The sequence below is a fragment of the Suncus etruscus genome, chromosome 6, assembly GCF_024139225.1.
Source record: "Suncus etruscus isolate mSunEtr1 chromosome 6, mSunEtr1.pri.cur, whole genome shotgun sequence".
Taxonomy (NCBI): Eukaryota; Metazoa; Chordata; class Mammalia; order Eulipotyphla; family Soricidae; genus Suncus; species Suncus etruscus.
Window position 1 is genome coordinate 96,378,822 of NC_064853.1, and position 23,556 is coordinate 96,402,377.

Below are 23,556 nucleotides of genomic sequence, written 5' to 3' on the forward strand. Positions count from 1 at the left end.
AATTTAACCTGGGGCTGGAGAGATAGCATGGAGGTAAGGCGTTTGCCTTTCATGCAGAAGGTCATCGGTTCGAATCCCAGCGTCCCATATGGTCCCCTGTGCCTGCCAGGAGCAATTTCTGAGCCTGGAGCCAGGAATAACCCCTGAGCACTGCCGGGTGTGACCCAAAAACCACAAAAAAAAAAAAAAAAAAAAAAAAAAAAGAAAAATTTAACCTAATTAAGTATATTAGGTCATCTATTCATATTTTATATAATTTTCTATCTAAACTAATACTAGAGGACTTCTTTGCTCTCCCTTGATACTCTTTTTGTAATTTTATTATTATTTTAAAAATAATATATTTAGGGCTGGAGAGATAGAATGAAGGTAAGGCATTTGCCTTTCATGCTGAAGGTCATTGGTTCGAATCCCAGCATCCCATATGGTCCCCCGAGCCTGCCAGGAGCGATTTCTGAGCATAGAGCCAGAAGTAACCCCTGAGTGCTGCCGAGTGTGACCCCCCCCAAAAAACACAAAAAACAAAAAATATATTTAAACATATTGGTTACAAATGTTCATAGTTGGGTTTCAGTCATAGAATGTATATTCCCTGTCACCAGTGCAACTTTCTTGCCACCAATGTCCCCCAGTTTCGTCCTCTCACACCCCTGCCTGTCTTTGGGACAGGCATTCTATTTATCTCTTTCAATATCATTGTCATGGTAATTGTCAGTGCAGCTATTTCTCTAACTGCGCTCACCACTCTTTGTGCTAAGCTTCATATCAAGGACTGGTCCTTCCAGCCCTCATCTCTATTGTCTCTGGGTATTATTACCATGCTGTCTTTTATTTTTCTTAAATCCCACAGATAAGTGAGACTATTGTATCTACCTCTCTCCCTCTGACTGATTTCACTCAGCATAATAGTTTCTATTTCCATCCATGTGTTGAAAAATTTCATGACTTCATTTTTCCTGACAGCTGCATAGTATTCCACTGTGTGTGTGTATGTGTGTGTGTGTGTGTGTGTGTGTGTGTGTGTGTACACACACCACAGTTTCTTTAGCCACTCATCTGTTGTTGGGTATCAAGGTTGTTTCTACATTCTGGCTATTGTAAATAGAACTGCAATTAACAAAGGCTCGCAGAGAGCATTTGTTTGTTTGTTTGTTTGTTTTTTGGGTCACACCCAGTGCTGCTCAGGGCTTACTCCTGGCACTATACTCAGAAATCGCTCTCGGCAGGCTCAGGGAACCATATGGAATGCCGGAATTCAAACCACCGTCCTTCTGCATGCAAGGCAAACGCCTTACCTCCATGCTATCTCTCTGACCCACAGAGAGCATTTTTGTATTGTGTTTTTGTGTTTCTAGGTATATTCCTAGGAGTGGTATTGCTGGATCATATGGGAGCTCAATTTCCAGCTTTTTGAGGAATATCCGTATTGTTTTCCAGAAAGGCTGGACTAAGTGACAGTCTCACCAGCAGTGAATGAGAGTTCCTTTCACCCTGTATCCATGACAGCACTGGTTGTTCTTGTTCTTTGTGATGTGTGCTGAGCTCTGTGGTGTGAGATGGTACTTCATTGTTGTTTTGGTTTCTTTGAGTTCTTTGAATATTCTCCACATTTCTTCTATAAAATCTTTATCAGAGAGGCTAGGTAGGTGGCTGGTACTGTGTCTGCCGAGCTACCATCATCATTCTCTAAGCATGGTGGTGTTCTGTGTTTTTTTTTTTTTCCCTATTGTGTCCTTTGCAGTTTGGTGTCTTCTATGTGTTATACTATGGTTCCTTAACTAGAAGATATGTGTGCAGGACACTGTCGATTAGTCCTCTTGCTGGTTCTCTTGGCTGGGCCCTGGCACAGGCTCCAGGTGCTTGCAGCCTCCAAGAGACTGGGGGAGTTTACCAAGTCACTGGACAGTCCTCCAGTTTGTTCTCTTCAGGGTTGTGGGGTGGATACCAGGCACTTCTGATATACACTTCTTTTTTTTTTTTGGTTTTTGGGCCACACCCGGCAGTGCTCAAGGGTTACTCCTGGCTGTCTGCTCAGAAATAGCTCCTGGCAGGCATGGGGGACCATATGGGACACTGGGATTCGAACCAACCACCTTAGGTCCTGGATCAGCTGCTTGCAAGGCAAACACCGCTGTGCTATTTCTCCGGGCCCTGATATACACTTCTTGAGGAGTGAATTTTTCTTTTAACATATTTCTCGATTCCATCTACCAAAACTTTAATTAGAACTTTTGTCTCATATTCATATTTGATACTGATCTATATTTTCCATTTTTAAGTATAATATTTTAGGAGTTGCATATGTTTACATTTCCTAACATTGATTGGGTAGTTTTCAATTTTAATTTACAATATGAAAAAGTTATATAAGTATTTTCTAATAAATGATCTCATTACCATTACTCATCAGTAAGACCATCTGCTTTATGATCATCTTGATGCAATTATTTGAAGGCATTTTGCATTTCATTAATGAAAACCATTAGTGGTTACCTAGAATTTTTATTTATTTTCTTAAAGGTTTCGAGTTTATTAAAATCAAGATGACTATATATAATTGTACACATCCTATCATCCTATAATCAACATAGTCATTGCCACATTTATTATATTATACATTTCAATATCTCTGGCCTGTTTTTCTCTTTTTAAAACTAAGATTTCAAACAGTTGACATATTTAAGGAATTAGTTTTAGATTTTTCTGTTTTTAAATTACTTTCTATTTTTAGCCTCATAATTTCTTTCTCTATTTCATTTAACTTTATTTCATTCTTCTAATTTGGGGAATATTCATTAGATTTTCTTTCTTAAACCTGATGGAAATAGTTGAGACTTTAAATTTAATTCTAAATTGTTTATTTAATTCTAGATATTGTTTAGGCTATACTCTAAAGTTTTAAATGAGAACCTTCCCTTTTTATTATTTTAAATAATTAATAATGATGATTTGATCTCTTAAGTCTCACTCTTTAGAAATATCTCATTGGATTGTTTGTTCACTTAATTTCATTATTAATTTCTAATTTATTTTTTTATCTTATGAAATAATCTTTAGAATTCATGCTTAATCTATTCCTGGATAATATATATGTAAAGAAGAGAAATATACATAACCATATATACATTTTTCTCTTCTTTGTGAAATTGATTTATTTTAGTAAATACTCTGTGGATTCAAGAAAATATACAATATTTACTTTGTTTATATATATATATAGAGTTATTTCCTTCAATTCTTATTACATTATTTTTTTTGCCACTTCAACAAAGACAGAAACAATTATTTTAAAGATTTTGGACACCTGTGTTTTTGGCAATTTCTTAAATAACTTTTTGCTTAAAGAATATATTGATAATGTTCTTTTTTTGGGGGGGGAGGGTCACACCCGGCAGCGCTCAGTGGTTACTCCTGGCTCTATGCTCAGAAATCACTCCTGGTAGGCTCAGGGGACCATATGGAATGCCAGGATTCAAACCACCATTTGCAAGGTAGACAAACGCCCTACCTCCCTGCTATTTCTCTGGCCCCGATAAGGTTCTTAACAGTATGTTTTGTTTCTTTTATTAGATATCTAAAAAGTTATGAGCACTATATTCCATAATAGAATGTATTTTTATTAGAAAGTGATATATTTAGTCTTGATTTTTATATTTTGCTTCAAAAATTAAGAATTTTTTAATTTGCTTTTTTGTCTTGTGTTACATTGATAGGGTTCATAAGTTTAAAATTCTCCCATGTGTTTAAAAGGTGTGTACCAGGTTTTTCAGTTTCTTAGTGATTATTCACCTAAAAGCTTCTTCTGACTTATGCTTTTAAATTGTCAAAGTGAAGAGTGACAATAAAAAAATTTAGCCTATTTTTCACTATTCTTTTAATCTTATCTCCCATTTACTTTAAGCCTTGGTTAATATAATCTTAGTTTTGGAGTACAAATTAATATTTACATTATATAGCCTATCTTTCAGAGTGACTTTTGCTATTGTATAGTTTTGCATATCTGTATTTAACTCATTTGTTGTCATTCTAATTTCAACTTGGGGGTGGGGGAGGGGGTACACCCATCAGTACTCATGGCAGGTACAACTGTACTATCATTACAGCCTCTAACTGGTTTTTATTTTTACCAAACATTATTTTGTCCTTGATGTTACTGAACCTTAAATTTGAATCACTTTTCAGTTCATTTGTGTTTATAGGAAAATAGGGACATGTTTCAACAAGGGTAGTTTTGTTTTAGTTCTGGCAAGAGTGACTTCCTGTTATATTCCCTTACGAACTGTGTCCCCTCCAGATTTAAATGTTAAAACTTTTCCCTCCAATGTACTTATATTTGGAGATGGGTCTTTTGAGGAGGAAATTAAAGTTAAAAGATATCATAAGGGGGTAGCCGTACTACAAGAGAGTTGGTGTCTTTGAGAAGAGAGAGGAAAGTCACTCTCTATTAGGAAGATCTCACTGGAAACCAAGTCTGCTAATATCTCAACTTCCAATTTCCACTATGGGAAAACGGATTTCTGTTCTTTTTTGTTTATTTGTTTTTGCTTTTGGGTCATACCTGGCAGTGCTTAGGGGTTACTCCTGGCTCTATGCTCAGAAATTGCTCCTAGGAGGTTCAGGGGACCATATGGGATGTCAGGATTTGAACCACTGTCCTTCTGCATGCAAGGCAAACACACTACCTCCATGCTATTTCAGATTTCTGTTCTTTAAGTCACCTGGTCTGTGTTATTTTGTTATGACAACCTGAGTAGACTAACTCATTTTCACATAGAGATTTCTGAGAACTGTGCGCCATAATAAAATCCTTAGGTTACACAATTTTTCACAGTGAGTTGTATTCTCTGAAGTGTGGCTTTGGAGAAAGGGTGAAAGTGTGGATAAGGTAGTTAATAGCTATTTCAGAAGCCAGAGATGGGATTTAAGGAATTGGCAATTCAAATATCAGATATCACTGAACCATGTGGGGAAGGGTTTGATTTAGTTTAGCCTTAATTTTTTTTAGAAAAGAAAAAAATAGGACTAAAGTAATAGTATTTTTTTTTTTTTTTTTTGGTTTTTGGGTCACACCCAGTGCCGTTCAGGGCTTACTCCTGGCTCTACACTCAGAAATCGCTCCTGGCAGACTCAGGGGACCATATGGGATGCCAGGATTCAAACCACCATCCTTCTGCATGCAAGGAAAATGCCTTGCCTCCATGCTATGTCTCTGGCCCTCAGAGTAATAGTATTGTTGGTAGGATGCTTACTTTGTATGTGGCTGATATGTTCCATCCCAGACAACCCATACAGTTTCCTGATCCTTTACAGGAGTGATCCCTGAGCATAGAGCCAGAAATAAGCCCTGAGCGTCACTAGATATACTTACTCCCAATAAAAAAAAATAAGGGCTTCTTCAGTAGTACCACCAGGCCACCAGGGTTATGTCTATATTGCTTTAGGGATTATTCTGTGCAAGAGATCTAGCTTGGTTGTTTGCAATGCATGAATCCAACCCCTTTGAGCTAGCTCCCTGGACCCAGCTTTAAATTATTTTATTTATTTTCCATTTCCCTTACCTTTTGTTGTTGGAGTGTTTTTGGGTGGTATTTGGGATGCAAGTGTGTCACATACTTGTTGTGATGTGCAAAGCATTGCACTTGTGGCACAAGGGATCACAAGGCACTTTAGAGACAACATTGGATGATGGGAGCACTCCTGGGAACTTCTGTCCTCAGCCATGCAAGATAGAGGTTCTGCCACTGAGACACATCCCATTTTTCAGCTTTTTAGGGATTTAGGAGACAGTTAAATTTGGGTATATTTTCTCAAATTAGCACCATCAAAACTATAATCAGAAGACATTTCTTCTTCCTCCCTAATTCTAAAAGGTGTTAATCTGTTATTAGTTGTTGCTGTGGTGTGTTTTCATCATTTATTTTGTACTCTTATAGAAATCAGAAGATTGGGGCTGGAGAGATAGCATGGAGGTAAGGCGTTTGCCTTTCATGCAAGAGGTCATCGGTTCGAATCCCAGCGTCCCATATGGTCCCCCGTGCCTGCCAGGAGCAATTTCTGAGCATGGAGCCAGGAGTAACCCCTGAGCACTGCCGGGTGTGACCCAAAAACCACAAAAAAAAAAAAAAAAAAGAAATCAGAAGATTAATGTAAAGTTTTTTAGAGCAATTTTTGCATCTTATCAATCTTGGTTAACTTTATAGAAGATGCTATCTCCGGAGTCTCTACCTCTAGGGAGGGAGCACTTTATCATTTGTAAAAGTGATGTGGAACAAAGGGTTCTAGAAATGAACCTACTGTTCAGGCTTAGTAAGAAAACCCTTTCTTGAATAGGAAAAAGCCCCTAGTATTCTGATGGGCTCAAAATAGACTATTGAGGCTTTAGAATGCTTCACTAGAGTGAGGAAGCTCAACTTTCCTCTTTTGAGATCTGAACTTCATGATAGTATTGAGGATGTGCTTGCTACTGGTAGGTCCTGTGCTTTGAACTTCAGGACTACGGTGTAGTCTTCCAATGAGATTCCAATGGAAACCGTCTTCTCCATAGATTGTGTAACTGAGGTTTTCATTGAGAATAAACCAAGATAAAAGAACACACGACTTTGGAAGACCTAACAAAAGAAGAGTTAAAACAGGAATGGGAAGTAAGGAATGTTCTTAGTTTTGTTTCCTTGTTCATCCCCTTATTTGTTCAACAAAGATGACTATGCAACTATAACCAACTGGCACAGTATTAGAAGCTGGGTGAGAAGGCTTATTATAAATAAGACTGGTCAAGAGAACAGTTACCTGTTCACAACATTTTTAGCTAGATCCCCGGGTGGTGGAACACCTGTATTAAGGAGCTTGTGTCGAGTTCTCTCCAGAAGCACATGGTGGTAAGCCAGAAATGCCAAGCAGGGAGGAACCTGGTGGTCACCACCAAACACCATTCCATGGGGCTACAGAAGACCAATCCTGCCCTTGCTGAAGCTGTGTAAGTGGAGGTGAGCCAGAAATGACCAAGGAGGGAGGAGCCAGAGGAGCACGGCCCTGTGCATCTTCTAGCCATGAATCCTAACACAACATGCAGTAAAAACCACACTATAAGTGTGTCAGTGGTGAAACAATGCAGGACAACAGCATGCATAGAGAATAAAGATGACAGCTCTGATGACCCAGAAAGTACCAACCACATAGTTAGCCTCTTAGACAAGGAGTTTAGAGTACTAATATGGAGGATGTTCAGAGAACTCAAAGAAAGCAAAGATTGAGCTGAATAGACCACAAGGATAGAAATAAAAAAAAAACTCCAAACTGAAATAACATGACTGAAAAACTCAGTAGATGAAATGAAAGACTCAATGGAAAGCCTCTCCAACAGAGTAACAGCAACTGAAGTCAGAAAGATGAGATGCAGAGCAACTCCATACAGTAGAAGATACTGAAAAAGAACCTTAAAGCAAATAATCAGACAATGAAAAAATACTCAAAGAATGTGAACGACTTAGGCCCCCATATGTGCTGATAACGCCACGTGGCATCGTTCCTTGTTTGCATAGGCACATTAAAATGGGAAAATACTATACATACAAATAAATTCTTATCTAATAGCAATTGGAACACACAAATCTTGTAGTGAAATGGGACCTTACACCCTGAACATTGATATAATAAAAAATTAAAAAAAAAGAATGTGAACAAATGAAAATAGAAGTCCTTGATAAATTCAACAGAAACAATAAAAGAATCATTGGAGTCCCAGAGACCCAGAAAGAAGATCCCAGGTAGAATCAACAGTCAAGGACATTACAGAGAAACTTCCAGAGCTAAAGATTGCATACAACCAAATCCTGGATGCCTGAAGAGTACCAGCTAAAAGAGGCCTGAAGAAAAGCACCCCAAGACACAGCCGAGTCATAATGACAAATCCCAAAGATAGGGATAGAATACTGAAAGCAGCAAGATTAAAAAAGGAAATGACACCCAAAGGAGCATACTTAAGATTTACAGCAGACCTGGGCCGGGCGGTGGCGCTAAAGGTAAGGTGCCTGCCTTGCCTGCGCTAGCCTTGGACGGACCGCGGTTCGATCCCCCGGTGTCCCATATGGTCCCCCAAGCCGGGAGCAACTTCTGAGCACATAGCCAGGAGTAACCCCTGAGCGTTACTGGGTGTGGCCCAAAAACCAAAAAAAAAAAAAAAAAAAAAAAAAAAAAAAAAGATTTACAGCAGACCTGCCACAAGAAACCCTCAAGACCAGAAGGCAGTGGTGGGATATAGTGATAAAACTCAATGAAATGAAGTCTTTGCTTAGAATACTGCACCCAGCTAGACTCACTTTCAGATTTGAAGGAAGTATACATAGCTTCATGGATAAACAGCAGCTCAGAAACTTTATAGACTCAAAACCAGCCTTAAAAGAAAAATAGAAAGGTCTACTTTAAGACAGACAGACCAACAGACATACTAAACTTCTACACAGAGGACACTTAATCCCATCATAATTGTCTCTCTTAATTTCAATGGACTAAATGCACCTGTTAAGAGACACAGAGTGGCAAAGTGGATCAAAAAGCTGAATTCAATATTCTGCTGCCTACAAGAAACACATCTGAATAGTCAAAACAAACAGAATCAAAATATAAGGCTGGAGGAAAATCATCCAAGTTATCAACTCCCTTATAAAAGCTGGAGTAGCCATATTAATATCAAATGACACAAACTTTAGACTTAGAAAAGTTATAAAGGGCAAAGATAGTTATTTTGTACTAATCAAAGGATATATACAACAGGAACAAATCACTCTCCTAAACATATAAGCACCCAATGAGGGAACAGCAAAATATTTAATACAATTGTTGAGAAACCTGAAAGAAGATATCAATAAGACTACAGGCTGGCCCATAAAACATATCTTCATAAAGACAAGAAGATATAAATTGTACAGACTACCTTCTCAGATCACAAGGCACTAAAATTAGAAATGAACTACAGAGGGACACAGAAGAAAAACTTTTAAAACCTGGAAATTAAACAACACACTGTTGAACAACCAGTGGGTCAGAGATAAAATCTAAGAGGAAATATGAACATTCCTGGAAACAAATGACAATGAAGACAGAAGCATATGATGTCTGTATGTGAGGGTGTTAGAAGTTAGGGGCTGGTTAGAGGTTAGAGGTTATATGTGATAATTTGACTTCCACATTAAGACTTCCTTCCTTCCTTCCTTCCTTCCTTCCTTCCTTCCTTCCTTCCTTCCTTCCTTCCTTCCTTCCTTCCTTCCTTCCTTCCTTCCTTCCTTCCTTCCTTCTTTTTTTGTCACACCCAGTGGTGCTCAAGAGTTGCTTCTGGCTCTGTGCTCTGGCCCCACATTGAGACTTTCTCACAATTATATTTCATCATCAAGCTTTCTTCTAGTGTAGTATGCTCAGTGGCAGAGAACCTACTTGTATGGCAACTTGAATTATACAAATAGTTGTATGTTTCAAGGTGGGGCATTCAACTTGAAAGTTTTGTTTTTCACCAACTAGAACTGTGAGATTTTGGAAGATGGGTCTATGTTGAAGGTAGTTTTTGGAAAAGCTGCCTGATTGAATCTCTTATTAAACAAGAAGGCATTTAATAAAGCCTTAGTGCTTGTATATTTGTTTCTCTACTTACACTTTCAAGTTTATGTTCTCTCTTGAATAGATATCCCCCACATCATTCTAAGTAAATTTTGTTCAATAAAACTATCATGTGGGGGCCGGAGCGATAGCACAGCGGTAGGGCATTTGCCTTGCATGTGGCTGACCTAGGACGGACCTGGGTTTGGTCCCCAGCATTCAATATGCTCCTCCAAGCCAGAAGTGATTTCTGAGCACATAGCCAGGAGTAACCCTTGAGTGCCACCGAGTGTGTCCCCCCAACATCCCCCCAAAAAATCTATCATGCTACAGGGCCAGAATGATGGTATGGCAGGTAGGATGCTTGCCTTGCATTCGACCAAACTTGGTTCGATTTCTGGCATCCCATATGGTCCCCTGAGCTTGCCAGGAGTGATTTCTTAGTGCAGAGCCAATAGTAAGTTCTGAGCATTGCCTGATATGGCCCAAAAAGAATTAAAAAAAAGGGGGGGGGAGTTAGCTTGCTTCACGAAAAAGATAAATAAATAAAAACCAATAATAATAAAGCCCTGGTGGGAGAGTGAATGAATTATTATGGAAGAGGGTATCTCTAGATGATTTCCAAAACCCCTACAACTCAGAGAAATTCAGAGATTGAATAGCACTAGTACCCCCAAATAAATCAAAAAGGAACTAGCCAAAGGAGCGCTTCATTTTAAAATAAGAGGCTGAACAGTGGCAAATATTATCCTCAATGGAGAAAAACTAGAAGCTTTCCCTCTAAATTCTGGCACAAGACAAGGCTGTCCTTTCTCACCACTCCTATTCAACATAGCACTGGAAGTACTTGCTATGGCGATTAGCAAGAAAAAAATATCAAGGGAATCCAGATAGGAAAGGAAGAAGTCAAGCTCTCACTGTTTGCAGATGACATGATATTCTACTTAGAAAACCCTAAAGACTCTACCAAAAAGCTTCTAGAAACAATAGACTCATATAGCAAGGTGGCAGGCTACAAATTTAACACACAAAAATCAGTGGCCTTCCTATACACCAATAAGGAAGAAATGGACATTAAGAAAACAACCCCATTCACAATAGTGCCACACAAACTCAAATATCTTGGAATCAACTTGACTAAAAATGTGAAGGACCTATACAAAGAAAACTATAAAACTCTGCTCCAAGAAATAAGAGAGGACATGCAGAAATGGAAACACATACCCTGCTCATGGATTGGCAGGATTAACATAATCAAAATGGCAATACTCCCCAAAGCATTGTAGAGATTTAATGCGATCCCTCTAAAGATACCCATGACATTCTTCAAAGAAGTGGATCAGGCACTTTTGAAATTCATTTGGAACAATAAACACCCTAGAATAGCTAAAGCAATTATTGGGAAAAAGAATATGGGAGGAATTACTTTCCCCAACTTTAAACAAAGCAATAGTTATCAAAACAGCATGGTATTGGAATAAAGACAGGACCTCAGATCAGTGGAATAGGCTTGAATACTCTGAGAATATTCCACAGACATACAATCACCCAATTTTTGATAAAGGAGCAAGAAATCCTAAATGGAGCAAAGAAAGCCTCTTCAACAAGTGGTGTTGGCATAACTGGCTAGCCACTTGCAAAAAATTGAACTTAGACCCCCAGTTAACCTCATGTATGAAGGTAAAATCCAAATGGATTAAAGACCTCGATATCAGACCCGAAACCATAAGATATATAGAACAACACGTAGGCAAAACACTCCAGGACATTGAGACTACAGGCATCTTCAAGGAGGAAACTGTACTCTCCAAGCAAGTGAAAGCAGAGCTTAACCGATGGGAATATATTAAACTCAGAAGCTTCTGCTCCTCAAAGGAAATTGCGCCCAGGATACAAGAGCCACCCACTGAGTGGGAGAAACTATTAACCCAATACCCATCAGATAAGGGGCTAATCTCCAAAATATACAAGGCACTGACAGAACTTTACAAGAAAAAAAACATCTAATCCCATCAAAAAATGGGGAGAAGAAATGGACAGACACTTTGACAAAGAAGAAATACAAATGGCCAAAAGACACATGAAAAAATGCTCCACATCACTTAAACATCAGGGAGATGCAGATCAAAACAACTATGAGGTACCACCTCACACCCCAGAGATTGGCACACATCACAAAGAATGAGAACAAACAGTGTTGGTGGGGATGTGAAGAGAAAGGAATTCTTATCCACTGCTGGTGGGAATGCTGCCTAGTTCAGCCTTTATGGAAAGCATTATGGAGATTCCTCCAAAAACTGGAAATCGAGCTCCCATACGATCCAGATGTACCACTCCTAGGAATATACCCTAGGAACATAAAAATACAATAAAATTGCCTTCCTTACACCTATATTCATTGCAGCACTATTTACCATAGCAAGACTCTGGAAACTGCCAAGATACCCTTCAACAGATGAATGGCTAAAGAAACTGTGGTACATATACACAATGGAATATTACGGAGCTGTCAGGAGAGATGAAGTCATGAAATTTTCCTATACATGGATGTACATGGAATCTATTATGCTGAGTGAAATAAGTCAGAGAGAGAGAGAGAGAGAGAGAGAGAGAGAAATGCAGAATGGTCTTACTCATCTATGGGTTTTAAGAAAAATGAAAGACATTCTTGCAATAATAATTTTGAGACACAAAAGAGAGAAGGGCTGGAAGTTACAGCTCACCTCATGAAGTTCACCACAAACAGGGATGAGTTTAGTTAGAGAAATAACTACATTTTGAACTATCCTAATAATGAGAATGTATGAAGGAAATAGAAAGCCTGTCTAGAGTACAGGCGGGGGTCGAGTGGGAAGGAGGGAGACTTGGGACATTGGTGATGGGAATGTTGCACTGGTGATGGGTGGTGTTCTTTACATGACTGAAACCCAAACAACACAATCATGTATGTAATCAAGGGGTTTAAATAAAAAATATATTAAAAAAATAAGAGGCTGAGGAGATAAAATGGAGGTTAGAACTTATGTAAATAAGAGCATGTAAATGACCCTGGCTTAATCCTTATCCCACAAGGTGCCCTACACACTGCTGGGCATGGCACCAATGTTACCTGTTACCATAAGGTCCGAGAAGAACTGCACCTTCAAGTCATCACATTGAACCGCTGGTCTTTTGTTCAAGAATTGCCAGGAGTGACCACTGGGTTCCCTGAGCACTGCTTTAGAGGCCCCAGTTCCTTCCTCAAAATCTTACAAACTTACCGAGCAAGGTGGCTGCATCCAGGGCTCTCCATCCACTTGCATAGGCAGCAGCTTGTTCGTCCTGGACCCCAAAAGAGAACACAATCACTTGTTGCACTTGGAGAAGCAGAGTCATCCCCATCAAGAAAAAAAAGCGGAGGTGACTTAAATTCCCACCTAGGAGTGGTTCTCTAAGATTCTTGAGAGCTAGTAAAGGAAGAATTTATTAAAAATAGCTTTCTCAGGGCCGGAGAGATAACACATCAGTAGGGTATTTGCCTTGCATGTTGCCGACCTGGGACAGACCTGGGTTTGATCCCTGGCAGCCCATATGGACCTTTGAGCCTGCCAAGAGCAAATTTTGAGTACAGAGCCAGAAGTAACTCCTGAGCACTGCCAAGTGTGCCCCCTCAAAAAAAAATAAAAAAAGCTTTCTCTTCTGAAGTCACTGAAAATTCTAAGAACATTTTATTGTCTTTAATTTTCTGCTTAAGATATGTAAGAAGGGGGATGGAGAGATAGCACAGAGGTAAGGCATTTGCCTTAGGTGCAGAAGGTCGGTGGTTGAAATCCCGGCGTCCATTATGGTCCCCGAGTCTGCCAGGTGCGATTTCGAGCATGGAGCCAGGAGTAACCCCTGAATGCTCTCGTGTGTGACTCAAAAATCAAAAACCAAAAACCAAAAAAAAAAAAAAAAAAAAAAGAGATATGTAAGGAGTATTATGTAGACCTTTTATCCTCTGTCTTTGGATCATACCCAGTGGTGCTCGGGGGTTACTCCTGGCAGGCTTAGGGAACCATATGGTAGTGTTTTTCAACTATTTTTTTTTTTTGCAAAGGCACGCTTTTTTCATGAAAAAAAAAAAAATCATGAGGCACACCACCATTAGAAAATGTTAAAAAATTTTAACTCTGTGCCTATATTGACTATATATAAAGTAATTCTCTTGAATAGGAATCAAATAAGCATGAAGAAATTATTTTATAATTACTTTATTATGAAATAATAAATAATGATAATGATTTGGTCTATTTGTGAGCCAAAGCCGCATGTTCAGATGAAATTGGAATTTTTCCCACGGCACATCAGAGAATATCTCACGGCACACTAGTGTGCCGCGGCACAGTGGTTGAAAAACACTGCCATATGGGATGTTGGGGATCGAACCTGGGTTGGACATGTCCAAGGCAAATGTCCTACCTGCTGTGCTGTCACTCTGACCTTTTATATAGACCTATATGAATAAGAAGCTAGGTAGGTCAAGTAGTTTTAGGGAAAGAAATAACTTGGTGTGTATGGCTAAGAATTTCCGCATACAAATTAAAGTGCAATACTATTGAAAATAAACAACAAAACCAAAATGGATTTTCAAGTTATTTTGCATTGGCAGGTCTGGGACTAAGTCCAAGAGCCTGCATTTTAATCAGCATGATGGGTGATTCTGTTGTTTTGGTGCCCGGATCCTGCTTTAAGAAACTGCCCTGAGTGAGTGCTGAGTCCACAGAACTCTGAGTTACTGGCCAACAAATATGGCAGCATCACTGCTGAGCCGACCCCCAGTTAAACAATTAGCCAGAGGGCCTGCATATTGTGCCAAAAGCCCCACTCTGAAATGGGAAAGGTTATGAAATGGGGAAAGGCCTAGTTACTATGTTGAGTGAGAAGTTACATCATGTCAATGAGATAATGTCTCCAACCTATGCAGCATACATCTTAGGTAGGACTGTGTCTTGCCTTGACCCATCCTATCATCTCTTCAACAAGAGTTCATTTTGCATATGTAGGGATATGGATCTGGATTAATTGGGAAAGTGGACATTGGTCATTAGGGGAACAGCCTAAAGGCAGGGGGAGAAGAGAAGGAAGTACTGTTTTGTTGAAGATTAGTTATTTTCTGTTATGTTTTCCAATTTTAACTTCTATTATTTATGGTTTAAGTAACATGGTTTCAAAAGTGCTAAAAGTTGATGGTACTGATATGTACCAAATTACTGCACCCCACAGCCACCAAAGTGTCCCAATTTCTTCACCACTATCCATGCCACCTCTAATCTACCTCTTTATTCCCTCCCACCTTCCTCTACTGCTTTGTAATCTCAGTTTTATAATTCAAGACCAATGTTTGTCTTTGTTCAATACTGTCTATTTTCTGGTTTTGTCTCTCTTTGTACCAGAAATGAGTGAGATCATCCAGCATTTGTCCTTTCCATCTACTTCATGTGACACCTTTCATTTCCAGTCACATTGCAGCAAATGCAGACTCATAGATTTTTTTATAGTGTGTGAAACAAGATAATTCTTTAAAAATTACTTTTAACCACATTTATTGTTTTTTGTTTGTTTTGTTTTTGGGTCACGCCTGGTAGCACTCAGGGGTTACTCCTGGCTCTATGCTCAGAAATCACTCCTGGCAGGCTTGGGTGACCATTTGGGATGCCAGAATTTGAACCACCGTCCTTCTGTACACAAGGCAAATCCCTACCTCTATGCTATCTCTCTGGCCCAAAACAAGATAATTTTTGTTGAAACTTGTTTAGAAAAAAAAAAAAAGAAAGAAACTTGTTTAGAAAAATGTGATTGATGGGTCCAGAGCTACAGCACAGAGGGTAGAGTGTTTGCCTTGTAAGCAGCCAACTAGGATTCAATCCTGTTATCCCATATGGTCCTCTGAGCCTGCCAGGAGTAATTTTTTGTAATGCAGAGCCAGGAATAACCCATAAGTGCCCTGGGTGTGGCCTCAAAACAAATAAGAACAATAAAAAATGATGTGAGTGGAGAGAAAGAGGAAATATGAAGACTTCTCCAGAGTAGACATAAAGCAAAGACACAGAGACAAGCAAATGAGTTATGTATTGAAGGAAGAACATAGTCTTGAAGAGAAAGCCTGATTTATGAATTCATAATTAGAGACATATAAAGTCTTCTGATGGCCTTCTACAGAAAACTTAGGGATTTGTACCAAGATTATCTTTAGGAGAAAAATCAGGTGCTTTCAGAGGCCTTGGTCCAAGTAAGCAGGGAATATTTGTTCCCTCAACTGACTATCGTATCCAAGCTTAGACTCAGTATTATCTTGGATTTTGAAGTAATAAATAGAAGGGTTCTATTGTTTTGATGTAGATGATCTCAACAGATCCTCAGGATACTTTATAATGAAAAATAATAAACCTAATAATAAAACAAATAATAGAAGAGAGTGGTGATGGGTCTGGGGACTGAGAAAGCATGTGGGAAATGCTCAGGAGAGGGCTTCTTGTTTTCCCTTTCTGTTTTTATTTATAAGTATATCCATTAGCTCTGAAGATAAACTCCCCTTTCTTGTTCTTTGATGTTTGGGTTCCTCTGGGATTAAGATGGCACATTCTCTGGGGTCTACATGTGTTATGACTTAACTCTGCTACCAGACTGGAACTTCTTAGAATTAGAATCATAGAGTGTGGAGAGAAAGGGACAGGAGTTCAAACACTGTTACAACTCAGAGAATGAGCAATTTAAATCTGGAAATGCAAAGGACAAAGAGAGAGATAAAAAAAAAAAAATCGGGCCCGGAGAGATAGCACAGCGGTGTTTGCCTTGCAAGCAGCCGATCCAGGACCAAAGGTGGTTGGTTCAAATCCCGGTGTCCCATATGGTCCCCTGTGCCTGCCAGGAGCTATTTCTGAGCAGACAGCCAGGAGTAACCCCTGAGCATCGCTGGGTGTGACCCAAAAACCAAAAACCAAAAAAAAAAAAAAAATCGTTTGTGGAATATGGTTAAGTGACATCAGAAACCAGTTCTGGGGTTCATTCTGAGGAAACATCAAGAGAAGTTTTCTCAAATTGAATGTCTAGAGAGACTCAGGAGTTTATGGAGAAAAAAATGTTCTTTGGGCAAAAAAAAAAAAAAAATACTGGAAAGTCTGCATGCTTTGGTACCTTCTAAGAGACCCACCAAGAGAAATTAATAGACTTAAAGGTAGAAATTAAATGGAAAGAGGAAAAAAGAAAATAACAAAGACATTTAATATACCGTATTTGCCAGCATATAAGATGACTGGGCGTATAAGACGACCCCCTAATTTTGCAGTTAAGACATCGGTTTAGGCCTATATTCGCTGTATCAGACAGAACGTTCCTGTGGTCATGCACCACAGTGAGCCAATCACAACAAGCAAAGGTTCAAAGGTTATACTGTAATAGACTTCCTCTCTGACTCAGGCCAATCTGAGCAGTCTTTTTACAGTGTAGATTTGGGTCCAGGACATTATCTAATTTGCATGCATAAAAAGCCTGCTTGGATTGGCTGAGTTAGAGAGGCGGTTTGAGCAGCCTTGCAGTGATTGGTGCAGGATCGAGTTGGAAAATTGGTTTTGGGGCAATATTCAGACAATTTTCGTTTAGCGGCATATTGAAACATTTTTCAGGATATACTCGGCGTATAAGATGACCCCCGACTTTCGGTTGACTTTTTTTTTGTTTCAAAAGTCATCTTATACGCCCGAAAATACGGTAATCAGGTGGAGAAGGTCTGTGGCCAGGTGCTATGACAAAACAGGCAACCAGCACCAGAGAGTCTCTTAGATCTATCTCCTCCCTGAACCCGAGTGGTTAAAACTCTGAAGAACCATCATCCTCTTAGTCTATTGCTACAGGTTCACTCATGTTGGTGGCGATGTTCTACCAAGTAGACCAGAAATAAGTTTCAAGAGCCAATGTCTAAGAAAGAACAGAACAGAACACCTAGTTTTTGTCAGAATGTGCCACTGACATATACCTGACATTTTAATTTGTAAAGATCTTTTTTTTATGTAAGATGTTAGAACTCTGGTTCTCTGGATTTTGTAACCTTATTCTCTTGTTTATGAATGTCATTAATTTATTTGAAGAGAACAGCAAACTGGACTCCTGCTCTCCTGCACTGAATTCCAAAGATGGATTCTTATTGTGTCTACAACTATGCTAAGGGAGTGGGGGAGACTCAAGACTGCTGTGTAAAATGAATGCATACCTGATAGTGACAGAGGAGCACTGGGCCAGCCTCCTGCCGGCACTCTTGAGGCCAGTGTAGATCTGTCCCATCTCCATGGCTCCCTCTAGTCCCACTACTTCAAGGAGCTGGTCACTGAGGTCTGCAAGGTGAGATAACCAATATTAGTGCACACACATCTTTTTCAACCTCAGGCTGTTGTGGCCAGTACAGATCTATTTGTCAAAATCCCTTCAATTTCCCACCAAACTGTATTTTCTCTTCCCCCCTTTTTATTGATTTTTCATTCAGTTACAATATTATAGAATTTCAAGGGAATAGCCTAACACCTGTATATAGGTGTAGGATTCACTGTACCCACCTGGCACTCCAGCAAGCCCATGCCCCAAAGACCCCTTTAACACTTTTATCCATCCTTCCACCAATGCCTCTTTCCTCTTTGCTCACCACCTTAGAATTCACTAAATCAATTTGATTGTTACTTTTTAATTTCTTTAGTTTGTCAAAAGCATTTTATGCTTATTCTGTCTGAATAAGGTATTTTCCCCACAGATCAATATGCAAGACTATTTTTGTTTGTTTTGAGGCCACACCCAAAGGTGCTTAGGGCTTACTTGTGTCTCTGCTTAGGGATTACTTCTGGTGGGCTTGGAGGATCATTTGGGGTGCTGAGGATTGAACCTAACTTGGCTGCATGCAAGAAAAGCACCCTTGCTGCAGTACTACTAAGTAGACCACTTATTTTGTACAAAATTCCCGTACTACTGAGAACATTTTTTTGATTGAAAAGATTAGCATACATATCTAATAAAAAGTGTTGGCATATTAACAGGTCTCTTCAACTAAAACCTAACTGACAAATCAACTCTTCTTTAAATAATTTCTAAACACCCTATCCAACTAAAGGACACAGTAGTTTAGGAATAGGGAAGGGAGGAATGTGGATAAAAGTTTTTTTGATCTGCTGAATTGAATCTCTCCTCTCTGAATGTCTAAATAACATGTTGGCCCCACTGATGATGACGAATGGTTCATTAACCTCAAATTTGGCCTGTGGTAAACCAGCGGTGAGCTAACCTCCTTGGACATCCTTGGGGGAAAGCAATGACCTCTTTCAGGACACTAGGTACCTCACTGAGCCAAGGAAAAAGACTATTTTACCTACATCAGATAATTCTGGGTCCATAGGAGAAAGAGAGAGACAGAAAATATGTGTCTTAGGTTCAGAGATCTTAAGACCTCCCAGAAGCATAGAGCAGCTGCTTTGGACACACCACATAGAAAGTCTGTTTTTTGTTCCTATAGATCTTGAGGCTTAGGCTATGTGTCCTATTGTCTTGCAAAAAGAATGGCAGGATCAAGGGTCCAAGTATTTTTTTAAATTTTAATTATTATTTCTGTATTTAAAACCATAACTTATAATTATATTAATCTTAATATACATATGGAAAAATATGAACACTTCTCAAATAAGTTAGGATGAACCAGCAATTCCACTTCTTGGCATCTACCTCAAGGGCCCAAAAACTCTATTTCAAAAAGATAGTTGCATTCTTATGTTCATTGCTGCACTATTCACAGTAGCTACAATCTGGAAACCAACCAAGTATACAATAACAGATGACTGTATAAAGAAACTATACTACATATACACAAAGGAATACAACTCAGCTTTAAGGAAAAAAATGAAATTATGCAATTTGCTGTTATATGGATAAAACTGTAGAGTATCATGCTTAATCAAATCAGCCAAAAGGAGAGGGACAAAAAAATTATCTCTCATATGTGGGTCAGAGTAATAGTACATCAGTAGGGTATGCCTTCCACATAGTCTACTTGGGTTTGACCCCTGGCATTTCCTATGGTCCTCCGAATCTGCAAAGAGTAATCGAGTGCAGAACCAGAAATAACTCCAAAGCACAGCCAGGGTGGCTCTCAAACAAAAAGAAACAAAAGCCAAAACCAAAGATTAGAATTAATATTAATATGTTAGGCACAAAATGTTTCTGCCCCATACGCACCAAGAGTGCCAGTACCCTTCCAGTACTATCCCTCAGTTAAAAGGCAGATACCTTGAAAGCCTCCAGCCCTAGCCTCTCAAGGCAAAAATTCTTCTCTGTAGATAGTGGCCCATCACTAACGTTCTAGGAATATCCATACAAGAAAATTGAGTCTGTGTTAATGCTTTGTTTATTTAACAGATGGTTTCTGTCTTCTGAGGTGCCTCCTGGTAAAGGGGAACCATGTTTGTTAAGATTGGGAAGGAGATATTTGGGTTTATCTTTACTTTTTTTGTTTGGAAGCCTAGCTCTTGTTTAAAAAACATTCCCTTGATGGATGCATTTCTAACACAGACAGTTAAACAGATCATCAGTGGGATGACAAATGTGTCAACATTGTTACAGTTCCAACTAACTGATCATCACGCTGAACATTGGTTACCAAGAGGCACAAAATTAATTTAATTTTCCAGTGATGGGTACATGGTCCCTCCATCCCCACACTTCTTATACCCATCCAGAGTTCCATTCTATTCGTTGGTACTTCTTTTATAATCATGGTGAAAGGATACTGGCTCCTTAACTCTCTCTAGTTTTGACTTGGAACGAGAAATCATGAAAGGGAGGGCAATGCTTGCTTAGAAGAACACTCCAGGCTCTCTCTAGGAGATTGGATCCAATAAATAGCGCGTGTAAATCTCTAGTCACTTAATTAGCTACCCTTCTTATCAAAGAGCAATGAATAACCATTGGATAATGTTAAGAGAGAGGGGAGAAAAGGGGTTGGAAGAAAGGGTCAGGTGGGAGAGAGATGCTTAAGAGTGTGTTTAGGCGTGAAGAGGGTAGGGGTAAGGAAACTAAGAGAAGAGCTAAGTGGAACTTTTTAGAAGTTTCTCTAGGGCAGAAAGACAGATGTCTAGCAAAATGTTGCTCTTTGTTCTAAGCTTTGGTAGCTGACAGTGCTGTGATCCTTCAATGTTTTCCCTCATTTCCTGGTAACAAAATGTTCTGAAGCATGGGGACTTAATTGACTCAAGTGTTTCAGCTTTTACAATATCTTGGTCTTTTAACAATTTTTTTTTTCTATTGAATGGTTTCAACTCTGAAGTTGTTATCACTTCCCACACATTACCTTGCAGTTATCACTTCCCACACATTACCTTGCTTCCTGGCTCTAGAAGAGAAGTAATAAAAGCTGATCTCATGATCATGGTGGGTGAGTAAGGGGGCAGGGGTTTACAAAACGTGGGACTGAGGAAAACAGTTTAAGAGGTTAGGATCTGGAGACTACTGTTTTCCATTCTGCCTTTGTATCTGTCTCAAGTCTTCACTGCATAAAGAGGCTAAGAGCAATGTAATGACAGATGGAATTATTTAGGGTGAGATTTGAAAGAGAATAGCTCCAGAGAAAAAGTCTCAGTCTGGAATGTCAAGAGAATGGGACCAGGATAAGCACTCAGGATGTGCAGGAGACAATCCTCTAAGATCCTGCTCTTTCCCAAACCCTTTGTTTTCCCATCTTGCATGCAATAAACTTTGCATGCAAAGTGCTTCTTCATCCTCCAAGTAAAGAAAATATAAAAGAAAAAAAAAAAAAGACAATATAAAAGGAGGGTTTTCACCTTTCCCAGGAGTTCTACTTAAGGAAACCCCATGCTTCAGTTTCCTTGACCTACCTTTCCTTTTCTATTGAATTTGCCCATCTTATCTCTGATCCTCTGAAAGGAGAATTCTTTTTTTTTTTTAATATTTTATTAAAACACCTTTATTACAAACATGATTGTGGTTGGGTTTCAGTCATGTAAAGAATACCCCCCATCACCAGTGCAACATTCCCAACACCTGAAAGGAGAATTCTTATCTACTGAGGAATAATTGACTACATTTTCATTTCTCAACCATTATCTTCTGGTCTTTCTTTCAACTTACTAGAATGCCAACTAGAAAATTTTGAGGTAAAGATTACCTCAAATTATACGTTTGTTTCCAGATATTGAATCATGAAATCCTTTTTTTGTTTATTTGCTTGATACTTATAAACTGTTTATGGTTGTTCTCTTCAGATTGATTATATTGGGAAATATATTATATTTGAGTCTCTTTATCTGGCACAGTGGTTTCAGTGGCAGCCCAGGGACTGGTTGCAGTTTGCTGGAAATCACTTGTGTAGCATGGTAATACTTAGGCACAAATTAAATGTGGAGTTAAAATCAAACATAACTTGCAGATTAGTATTCAAGCAACCAAAACAGTTAACATTCTGTACTTAGAATCAAAAGGATTGGGACATCTTGTATACCAGGTATCTATTTTACCTTAGGTACCAATGATTCAGAGTGTGTGGCTTTGATAATTTATGTCATCTCTATATTGTCTTTACACTCTGACTCATTAGTATTTAAGAGAAACTGTCTGTCCACATTAGTAAAGCTGGAATTCTTTCAACAGTTACCAAGTAGCACTGAGTGCCAGTCACAGTATTAAAACGAGGCACACAAAATTTTCCACTCTTGAGGGACTCCACCAAGAGGAAATATAGAGCTAAAATTATTTGGGGCCTCTGAGATAGGTCATTGGTAGAGAATATTTTTGCAGGTGAAGAGTTTTGGTTCTAACTGCCACAGGTGCCAGCGCAATTCAGGGATCTCTGCAAGAGCTACAATAAATTGTGTTGTGTATCTGATACTTGGCCATAACAATGACAACAAACGGAACAGAAAAGGAAAGAACTACTGAAAAGAAATGTTTGAAAAAGAAAATACCTTGATTGAATAAGGAGCAAAGTAGACATTCTGACTGGGAAGATTATGGAAGGAAATGTCATAGACATTTAAGAAAGGTCTTGAAGGATGAATGCCAATGTAATTTGTGGTAAGAAAGGGAGGAGGAAAAATATTTCAAGGGTAGATGATTATGTGTAGAATTGGATTATCATAGAAATAAAAAGGAAATTATGGGACTAGAGAGGTGGCACAAGTAGTAAGGCATCTACCTTGAGCTAGCCTAGGACCGACTGCAGTTCGATCCCCCGGCATCTCATATGGTTCCCAGGTCAGGAGCAATTTCTGAGCGCATAGCCAGTAACCCCTGAGTGTCACCAGGTGTGGCCCAACCCCCCAAAAGTAAATTAATTTAACAAAAATCCACTTGGCAAATTTCACTGAAAAATTAAAACATTATTTCCCCTAAAATATTGTGAAGAGACTTCTCTTTTTTGACAGAACAATAAGCCTATATCAAGGCTTACCTATAGAGCTTTTAGTTCTGCTCTTGGGAAGATCATGTTCAGTGCTCTATGTGCAGTGAACATTCAATACATGTTCTCCATGGCTGAAGAGAGCGTTCAATGGATAGAATACAGGCTATAATGCAGGACTTAGGTTCAAGCCTTAGTACTTCATGATTCCACCGACACCAAAATTGGCATTGGGCATGAGTACCATTGGGTGTGGCCCCAAGCAAACAAAATTTATTTTCAATATATGTTCTCCATAAAAGGGAAAAGATTAATAATGGTAAAATAAAAGTAAAACAACATATGGAAGCAAAGGGGAAGAGTAAGAGCACCAACAACAGTTCCTGTCTATTCAGCAAAAGGAATGAATCTTTGTGAAAGCAAAAGTGCTCTTGTCTTCTTGATATCAAGCCCTCTACTGGCATTGATCACATTACCAAATACTAATAAGAGGAGATGAAATGTTAGTGAATAAAATCTGGCAAACTTTTTAGAAAGAGGGGCCGGAGTGATAGCACAGTGGTAGGGCA

The 23,556-nt window shown here is 39.0% G+C and overlaps 1 protein-coding gene across 2 annotated transcripts in view; it reads right to left on the reverse strand.

Moving 5' to 3' along the window:
• The window catches only part of DGKG (diacylglycerol kinase gamma), a 241,428-nt gene that overhangs the window by 9,609 nt on the left and 208,263 nt on the right, over nucleotides 1-23,556 (reverse strand). For both annotated transcript variants that reach the window (XM_049775830.1, XM_049775831.1), the window contains 2 exons: nucleotides 17,813-17,933; nucleotides 12,846-12,906 (listed from right to left, as the gene is read on the reverse strand). In XM_049775830.1, coding sequence (XP_049631787.1) covers nucleotides 12,846-12,906; nucleotides 17,813-17,933 — 182 coding nt within the window. The remainder of the gene's footprint in view (nucleotides 1-12,845; nucleotides 12,907-17,812; nucleotides 17,934-23,556) is intronic.